The 10,502-nt window shown below is 40.2% G+C and overlaps 1 protein-coding gene across 2 annotated transcripts; it reads right to left on the bottom strand.

The window, feature by feature from the left end:
• Positions 1-62: 62 nt before the first annotated feature.
• Positions 63-9,403, bottom strand: LOC105566207 (protein bric-a-brac 2-like). Of its 2 annotated transcripts, XM_012020031.1 has the most exons (6): positions 9,058-9,403; positions 7,787-8,227; positions 7,582-7,684; positions 3,230-3,648; positions 2,609-2,821; positions 63-146 (listed from the first exon to the last, which is right to left on the bottom strand). In XM_012020031.1, exons 1-5 carry the CDS (start codon positions 9,235-9,237, stop codon positions 2,609-2,611), a joined length of 1,356 nt encoding a protein of 451 aa, XP_011875421.1. In that variant the 5' UTR covers positions 9,238-9,403; the 3' UTR covers positions 63-146. The 2 variants fall into 2 exon arrangements, with proteins under 2 accessions (XP_011875421.1, XP_011875422.1); XM_012020032.1 differs by lacking the exons at positions 63-146; positions 2,609-2,821; positions 3,230-3,648 and adding an exon at positions 4,274-6,159.
• Positions 9,404-10,502: the final 1,099 nt, after the last annotated feature.

The raw sequence follows: 10,502 nt of genomic DNA, 5'->3' as shown, positions 1-10,502 counted from the left end.
TTCTTTCTAATGTACAACTCCATCCTATCTTCCGACATAAACTTCTTCTATTGAAGCTGTGTTTTGAGCTATTTTTCTTTTAACAGAAAGTAGACTGTTGTTACTCTAGTCTTCCAACCTTCCTTTCTTCTCAAATGGGATTGGAACTATATAAAGAGATATTTATGGCAAGACACTCGGTGGATCGGTCAGATTTGAATAAAAACTGAAGTTAAACTCGCATCTTTGACTAGTTGGAGTAATGCACATCTTTCTGAATGATGATCACCACTGATAAATTATTAATTAAACAAATAGTTAACTAAATTAACAGTTATAACTAAAGGAATTAAAGATATTAATTTTATTTAAAACTTATTTATAAAAAGTGTTAAATCTTATTTCTCTCTGTGGATACAAACAATAACCATTTCTCTCAATACATCAATATCATCAGTACTCAGAATAAATAATTTAAATAATAAATAGCATATTACATGTATTCATAATAGCACTGATTAATGCGCATAATGTGTTCATGAAAAGAAATATATAATGACACACATAATTCTTTTCTATTAACACATTTGCAGCCACTAACGTATAATTTCATATTGTTTTAAGAACTATAGCTAATGTAATTTTATCATCATTTTAAAATCTGTAGCTGGTTCTGTTGATCTAATTTAAAATCATTTTATCTTTATAAGAATGCAGATAACTTCATAATTCGTATTTACAAGTTCTTACAAACATGTATATTATAAAGCAACTTTTTCATTTTTATTCTCATTTTAATATCAGACTTCTACAGCCACCAACTACAGATTATTGCAAACCGTATATGGCTTCCAGTTTTAGGTCATGTGCTAGACTCGCCAGCTGCAAAAGTGTTGATATAAAAAAAAGTCAACATGGTTAATTATAAAATAATCAAATTTATAAAATATTGCAATAATGAGTATGTAGAAATAAATTTATAAAAATATTTGTTTCAATCGATATAAATAATATTAGATTCCTCTTCGTAAACATTCTTAAACTATTATAATTGTTATCACAAACTATAATGTTCAATACATAACAAAACATGATACAAGAAGTCCCAACAGCATACCTGTGTATATTCTGAGATATATGTTTACATGTATGTTTAAAAGATTTCATAAACACACGGTATATTGTACAAATATTCTCAGAATGTTAGATATATTAGTACATTCTATGGATGTACAGAATATCCATATGCTGTTAATAATAATTTATTCTATGAGTCATTTTATCATAAAATGTAAATTTAAAATATAATATGTATACATACTGGCCATACGTAACAGTTCTTAAATATATAATAAATTCTACAAATATAAAAAAGGCAGACACCATGTTACTAGACATTTTCAAACAAGAATCTTTAAAAATGTTTGGTAACATATGTGTTTATCCATCACAGTAGTTCATATATAAAAATATATATAATGTTGCAGTGACCTCAATAAAGCAAGCGAATTTAGTAATAGCATAGTGCTTATCCATTTGCTATTAGCCAAATCAGTGTAAAAATAAGCAAAACATGATGCAGTTGCACGACTGGTACTCAATGTCCGATCAATGCAACCTAGGCCGGTATTCAGAGTCCAAGCTTAAGATCTGTCTTAAGCACGATCTTACAATCAGTTAAAATGGTCTTAAGACCGGAAACCGCCCTGCTTTAGTTTCACGTGCATAGTTTTGTCTTAAGAACGTGAAAGATCGTCTTGACAAACTCCGTACATTTATACATGTTTTTACATGAAAACATTTTAAGAGGGAAAAAATTACTCATTTATAATTATATATAACTTCGCGCAAATGTATACAATTGTATACAATTATAAATAACGAAAGAATGTGAATTACCAGTAGTTGATTAACGATAAAAAGTATTCGCTTATGAACTATGCTGTTACTTCACCAAATTCGCTTGCTATGTCGATTACTCACAACAATTATTTTGTCATGTTTTTATCCATTTAATTCATATTTTATTATTTTTGATAAAGTTGTTGAAAACAAGTTGCTGACAGTTTGGTACAAAACGTAATAAATAATATAATTTATATATTTTGTGTGTGTACGTGTGTGTTAGTTTAAGATGTATATACGAGGGTGGATTGAAAAGTGAATAACATGTAAATTATATTATTTATTGTTTTGTACTAGATTATTAGCAACTTGTTTTATGTATGCGTGCGTGCGCACGCACACACATATAAAGAGCATGTCCATCACGAAACCAACAAACATTGCCAACATGTTTGGATGGTAACTTTAAGTAAAAAAGTTCATACATGATCTAAACATGCAGGTAAAATTTGTCGGTTTTATAAGAAAACACCCTGTACCTCTAAAACACCCATGTATACTACGTATACATAAAAAATATATATGTTTATACATATACATATGTTAAAAATATTTCATATTTATCTACCCACTTATAACTTTTAAATGCAAAAAGATAAATTTGCATTTGCTCTGAACACGATGGTGTCATCAAAAATGTCAACAATGTAAATTTTATTTAAAAAATTAGAAGAGTGGATAATTTCTTTTCTTGATATATAAAATTGCAACTGATAACCATTACCTAATCTTGATCTGGTTGAGTGCTATCGTGGCCACAGTTTTGTTGCGAACTTTGCTTGATAATATTAACCAATGTATCCAATCTGGTAGGACGTGCTATTTGCAGGACCATGTGCGCTTCTTCTAAAATTAAGAGACCATTGTGCGCATCGCTGGCTGATAGATTATGTGCTGATATCACATGCCGTCTCCAAGCTGCATGTGTAGGAAGAACCTATGTGTGTGTAGAATAAAATAAAATAATAAAAATAAAAAATTGTCTATTATATAAATGTAAATATCACAAACACATTAATTTTACAAGAATAAAGACTTATTGTCGCCAGTACATAATTAACCAATTTAGTAAAATTGATGGACGACGCAACTGGCAATTTTAATTAGAGAAAATTCATTGTGAAAAATATTACTTCGGTCAGGGTTTGAACCTGGACTTCCCTAAATTCTAGGCATGTCTCAGTGGTCGAATTGATGAGACGCCTAGAGTGTAGGAAAGTCCAGGTTCAAACCCAGGCTGAGGTAATATTGTTGCGTCGTCCATCCATTTCCCTACATTGGTGTATTAATTTAATTTGCTTGCTTTTTATCTCAAAACAGATCCAAAAGAACTCCATGCACTCACTTGTAAACACCATTTGCAATTAAGAGATGGCGAAATAGTATGGACAGCTTTTATGTGCCTTCTGCGGAAGCCCCAACTCGTATATGCTCTGTCGCAAAAAGGGCAGGGAAACGGCGGATATGCTGAGCCACCTTTTATAGTCTCTTCTGATAAATCTGTACTGTAAGACTCGACGAACCCGGGAAAACTAGGCTGCGAAACGCCAGGATTGTATCCCAGAAAATTCGACGACTCCGGTCGATCTAACGTTTGTTCGGCACGAGAATAATTCGGTAAGTCGGGTGACGGGTCCTCCAATATTTTCGAGATATTCCACAACGAGCTCCGTTCAACTGCGAGGGAATCTCTCCTGTGCGTTTGTGGATCTGGAGAAGTGTGGCGAGCTTCAGCTATTACTGTTACAATCGGCCTCGACGATCCTGTAAAGAATTCCAGTTCTTTAATTATTTCTTCATAAGTGGAATTTGATGCGTAAATTAAATGTTGAATAATCTACGATACGATAGTACAATCTGCTCAATAATAATTTCTTGATTTTATAATACTTTTCTACTTACAACATAAAATTAGAGTAATAGTATTTACAGACATAACGCATGTTCTAATTTTTCGCTCTAAATGATATCATTTATTCATGTTAATGCGTTATTCTCAATTCTACTTTTGAAATGAAAATGTTACAACCAGAAGACGCTCGTGTCCACGCACTCGCGTATTCGTGTTCGAGCACTCGGAAATGATAAAGTTCGACTTGTAAATGCTTTCCGTTTAAAACCTATGATAGCCTCAACAGTTCTACACAAGGACTTTTGTTTTAGAATGCTCTAAACAATCTGTTAGTGAAAGGCTTATCAAGCTTTCCGGGACACTCTGCATTTATAGTGTAAAATACATGGAAAATATTTAAGTTCATTTGCAAAAAGATCCACGAAGTTGTCGCTCCTGTAAGTACTGTAAAAAAAACACACAACATTCATAGACCTCATCTTTTCGTATACACAGATATGCAAAGGACACATAAGTGTATCAGAAATGAGGAGACAATTAAAAATGTAAAATATGTTTATTTGCGACCAGTCGTTTGTCTTGTCTACAATAGAATTGATTTAAATAATATCGCTTCGAAGCTGTCGGTGTGCTCCCAATGATTCAACGCTCGTACCGCGCAAACGAAACAAAAAAGAAATCGACACGACTTTACAAGTTATAATAAAACGGAGATCAAAGAACACTTTCGCGCGAGTCTCGAGAAAGGGACGCGCGACAGACATCGCGCGTCGATTCGCAACGTATATACCCTAATAGTTCGTGGCGCATGCTGAGCGACCCTCTGCTGCGATTTAAATACTCTACAAGCGGTGTCTTAAATCACTATTCCTGTCGTAAGAGCTACGGTTTTTCCTTTTCTTCTTTTAAGTGTACATAGAGCTGCCGTGGCCGTGCAGCACGTTTACGCACGCACGTGATCAACACGGCCGAAACGTATCCTTGGTACATATATGTACATACAATGCTATACGTATACCTCTAACTGGATATGCGTACCGCGTACGCACGTCCGTGTATATACCACACATTTCCGCATAACGAACGCATATATACACGCGCATCTTGTCCGTGTATTGATAATGTGGGTGTATGTGAGTGTGTGTGTGGGTGTGTAAGCGAGTACGTGATGTGTATATTCGGGTGCGAGAGAAAGAGAAAGAGAGACTCGCGTGTCTCTCCGATATATGCCAACTTTTTAATAATATCGCACCGCGTTTTACCGTAAAAGCGAATTCTCGCGTGAACCGTAACTAAAGAGTAAGAAGGAATGTTACTTGAAGGTGTTGTACGGTGAAGCAAAGGTGCACAGGCGGATGAATGATCGACCTTACTCATGAGCACGTGAGAGGAAAGCGGGAGGGAGATTCTTTGAGCACGCGGTGTGTGCGTGTGCGTAGAGGATGAGAGGGGAGATGAAACGAATTATCTTGGGATTTCGCTCGACAAGATGGAAATTAGAAAAAGTAAAGACCTACGAGGAAGGCTTAGAGTTATTCGATCGTTCGCCGCTCATCACGCCGAGCAGCGAACCTGAAGCGTATAAATAATTCGATCGCGTCTACAATGCTCCTTCCTAGTTCACCCTGTCACCCCGAAATCTACAACCTAGAAACGTTACCGCGGCTCGGAAAGCGCACATTTCCAAAACCTATTGCACGTCAACTCCGCGCGATCTTAGCCGCCATCGACCGACCGATCATCCGTCTCTTCTTCCCCTGGCTACATGCTACACGCGCGTGAATCTTACCGTCTACTTACATCGATATTGGTTTTTTTTTTACAGTGTCCTAAATATAAAGCGCGAAAGCCTCATACCAAAGAGGAACAAGCGAGGAACGAGTCGTCCTACGACGCTTGTGTGGAAACAGACGGGGTGACGGGCTTAAAAGAACGATCCTATTCCAGCCAGTGGAAACGTTTCCGTTTGACCCCTGACCTAAAACGCCCTAGTCATTGGGTGTAGACCGAGCGTCTCTGAAACAGATACCTTTTCAAGCCCCTATTACTAGTGTCGATTTTGGTTACGCAATTCTTCCAAGCCTCCTCCCATTCGATGCTATTAGGCGCTATGCCGCTAAAGTGCAACAGGACCTCCCGTATTAAGTGTATCTTGTTGCTATCGAACTGCTGCTTGCCCATCTTGCCGTTGACGTTGCAGAGAATCCTCTCTTCCGGCGTGAAGAGGATCTTCATGAGGTCGCAGGCCAAGTGATCCATCGGCCGGGACGACGCCCAGGTCGAGATTATGTCCGGGCTTGGCAGGAGATCGGCGTAAGGTAGATGCTGATACGAGTAAAGCAGCGGCTTGACGTCCGAGAATCCACTTAGCCCAGACAAGCCAGATAAACCGGAAATGTCTTCAGCAGGGCTGTTCCCAGACCCTGCCACACATATCAGCACAGCGCGCTTTAGACACGGGCTGCCCCACACACGTGAATTACGCGCACAATAAAGAAAATGCGAGCGAAGGTACTTTAAAGGCTATAATGAAGGACCGATCACGCATCTTCCGTCTCACGTATGCACTGCTCACGCATGCACGCACATACGCTTATGCGCCGCCGATCGAAGCGTGACGCCGCGCGACCGGGCCTCGTAAACTCTCTCTCCGAATTGCAAGAATTAAAATTGCGACAATTACGTTTCATTACTTTTTGCACGGATTACGAATTGTTGCAAAGCGAATCGCGTCTCGATGACGTGACCATACTTCCGTATCGAATATTCCGTCAAATACTTTTGCTGTATAACGCAATGAGCCACGGGGACATTTACCATTTGCACCAATTACGTCGCTCTCATTGTCTTTTCGACTGAGTTCTCTTTACTCGTGCACGCAATCATTGCCTCTACCTCTCACACACGGAGCCCTTGCAGCACAGCAAATAAGGAAAACGTGGCGCGCCAAAACGAGCAGAACAGAATTTGCGGTGAAAGCGAACAGAATATTCGAAAAAGCTATAATCTGCGGTATCAAAGAAAAAGCTTTGATACTACAGTAGCCGGCCGGCATATGCAAAGATAACAAGTCTCTGTATACAACTGTATACAGCATTTGTGCAGGTGTAGTATTAATTGTATATGCGATCATGAAAACGACATTTCAAGACACAATGTGTGCTAAATGATACCTGATATCCGGTTCCCAAATTATATCCGCATTACTTTATTACTTTGATACAATCTTTTGCACGTAGATTCATAATAATATCTCGTACGTGTATCAAACTCGACGCCTTTGATTGCCAACGAAAATTACTACGTATTAAATGTGCGAATAATTTGCAAAATCAAGAAATTATTAAGAACAAGTTACTTTCTTCCAATCATAGAATATTCAACAAATTTGATGAATATTTCTCAGTTCTAGCACTACGATTAGATGCTCAAGTGCACTTCACAAAATTGTTTAATGTCGAAAATTAAAACGTGGGAACGAACAATGATCCACAACTAAGGAAATGTATTGGAATCACATTTAAAAAAAACTGTAATTAAAAAAATAGAAGGCAGGGTGTCTCCCAAGTGCATACATGTTTGTGTACGCAAGTTGTATCTTCAAGTGGCTAATTTAGTGGATTCGTACTTAATATGTATAAAAACCAAGACATTAGCAACGATATAGCGGTGAAAATGCAAAGAAGGGAGACTCTGTGTTTCACTTTGCGTAATACATGATCTTCTAATACAGAAAAAAAAAACACAGGAATATACAAGAGCGTTGGCCGTTTACGTATCTGCCATGTAGTGCATACTAAAATTGCATAAAATAGAAACGAGATTGGATCAGTACAGGCACTAACCTTGATTCCCATCCGCCTGTCCTGTGTCTAGCCTCTCCGCCGGATCCTTGTCTAAGGGAGATCGTTTCTGGAGATCGTCCACCGCCATTTCCAACGGTTCTATCTGAAATTCATTTAGATTCAACGCTGTATTTCATGCACACGTACGCGACGCCTTACATTCGATCGTCGCTTTATATCATAATTTTCTATTCTTCCAACTAACTTTCATCTCCAATCGCTGATACACCGGATTAGGTAATGTTTCAGGCAACATGTAATCTCCATCCTTCCCGCTTTGATCGCTGCCGGCGGACTCGTTTGTGTTCTCCGACTGCGATATTCTGGGGGTAAGCGCTTTCTCCAGAATAGAGTTGTTCTGCTGTTTACTAACTTTCTGCTTCTTCTTAGGCGTCTCCTCCTTGTTCAGCGGCACATCCTCGGCCACGGCCTGTTCTAGCTCAGCCAGTCGTTTGTAGGACTCCTTCGCAAAGATGTCACCGCCGGACAGGCCCCGAATTTGCAGTGTCTCCGCTGCTTTTAAGAGCGCCGGTAAATTCTTCTGCTCGATATTCACCTCTCCTTTATATATAAATATCAATAGCGCCTCCAGCTCGCTAAAGTGTACATCCTGAAGTATTATAACTGGATGCTGACACGGGTTTGTCTAAAAGAATTAAACAACAAAACCGTCAGACTGCATTGTCCAAATCATTAATCGATCGTACTCGCGCATATTCAATTTATTGCTTCATTGGACTTTGTTGTAACCGACGGGTCGTCTCCCTTTGCCCTTCAAATTCAAGACAATCGTCGTCGTTTCGGAAATCCGTGTAGCATCGCTTACATTACACAAATTACACTTGGTAAATATACTCGAGAGTCATTTTCTGTTACCGTACGACAATCGACTAGTTGTTCTTCGCTCGGAGAGCCACTTTCATTACAATCCTCACGGAGGAATAGCGAGATATAAATAAAGCCCGCGCTTAAATGCCAAGATAAGCGTTTCGAAATGAAAGTGGCAAAGATGTGTCGCCGTTCGTCGACGAAAACTAAAGACAAACGGGGGGGGGGGGAGGGGAATAGTCACGATTACAGACCCACGGAAGCCAAACGGCTGACAATCAACAGTCGTTAAGTTTATCTCAATAATAGCCGCGATACCTCTCTAACCTTGACGCGAGTGTACCGAAGGCGCGCTACCCAGCACACGATTCAAGTCGACGACGTTCCCGCGAAGGCAGACAGAGAAAAAGCACGAAGAGAGCACCCTGTAAACAACGTCCTCGAGGGGCATGACAACACGCGTGCGGCGCGTGCGAGGACGACTGGTGTCGCGCGGTGCGCGCCAATTCCGGGGTCGGGGCTGCGCTCGGGAACGTCAGCCGAGCGCGTCACTTGGTCCTCGTTGCTCGGCGAACGTCAATCAAGGAACGTTTCCGAACGCGGCCCGGGGGACACGAGCGAGCGGGGGGACCCCGTTGGCGAGCTCACCTGGAAGACCTTCTTGAAGAAGGGACTGCTGGCCGAGAGTATCACCTTGTGCGCCGTCAGGCACTGTCCGTCACTCGCGAGAGTCACGTCCACCAGGCCCTCTTCCTCCCACAAGCTCTCGAAGCTGGTCGCGATATTGCTGAGAAAACTGTTCCACTTTAGACATATTTGACTTGACATGTCGCGCGGCCGAACGGACGGGGCAAGGTTCGTGTCGTCGGGGACGCTGTCGGGCACCGTGCGATGGTGTCTCCGCGGAGCCTCTTCACCTCACGCGACGACGGGGACGGCGAGCGCGACAGTGGGACCGCCGCAGTCGTGCCAGGCACGCACAAACATCGCCGGGGAGTCGGGTGAGCGCCGCGAGCGGCATGGCCGCTCTCCGCCGGCGATTGGTCCGCGCGCGAGAGCGCGCCAAATTCAAACGTCGCGGCGCGCCTTGTCGTAACGGAATGAGTAATTACGCGCGATAGCTCGACCGGTGGACTACCGTGCTCGAGACGATTCTTGCCGGCGAACATATCGCCGCGATACGTCCGGCCACGCGGAGACAATTTTCTCTCAAAATTTATCCTGAAAATCGTGCAATCGTGAGACAATGTGACATTTCGAAGAATTGTATGAGACTTTTGAAATTGTACCATACAGTTTACTAGTAAAATGTTTCTTTTAAATTTTCGTTTCTTCGAAGAATTGTACGAGTCTTTTGAAATTTTACAATACATTTTACTAGTAAAATGTTTCTTTTAAATTTTCGTTTCTTCGAAGAATTGTACGAGTCTTTTGAAATTTTACAATACATTTTACTAGTAAAATGTTTCTTTTAAATTTTCGTTTCTTCGAAAAATTTTATGGGTTTTTGAAATTTTGTCACACATTTTACTAGTAGAATGTTTCTTTTAAATTTTCTTTTAAAATTTACCCTGAAAATTATGTAATCGTGGGACACCATGGCATTTCGAAGAAGTTTATGAGATTTTTTAAGCTTAAAGTTAAGCTTGGTGAAACCGGGTCTAAAGTCCGTTTCTACCAACGCAGTTCAATAGCGAATTCGAGCGCTTGCACTAGTTTAGTCTTTTTAATTTAAATTAGTTTAAATTAAATATAAAAATTGACTATAAACCGGCCTGAGTGTGCATTCAGTGCGCGCCAGTGCGAGCAACCGAATTCGCTATTACTTTAATCCCGGTTCAACTTGCTCGATATCTTTTTCTAGTTTTACAAAGTGGACAAAGATAAGAAGTAATTTAAACCGAGATCAAAGCTAATCCGCATTGGTAGAAACGGGCATAACTGTTAACCAGAATTGTTAACCAGCCAAGTTAACGGTCGGTTAGAATTAGCAGATATTGAAAATGGTGGCCCTTGATCGCGCACGAGACGTTATTTCTCGTACAAGAAAGCAGCAACGAGCAGCGTTGGATCGAAAGGCAAAGCCGTTTCGC

This window comes from Vollenhovia emeryi, unplaced genomic scaffold, assembly GCF_000949405.1.
Source record: "Vollenhovia emeryi isolate VEMERY1.0 unplaced genomic scaffold, V.emery_V1.0 DF939146.1, whole genome shotgun sequence".
NCBI lineage: Eukaryota > Metazoa > Arthropoda > Insecta > Hymenoptera > Formicidae > Vollenhovia > Vollenhovia emeryi.
The sequence above is the reverse complement of the archived record's forward strand: the minus strand, read 5'-3'. Positions and strand labels throughout refer to the sequence as shown.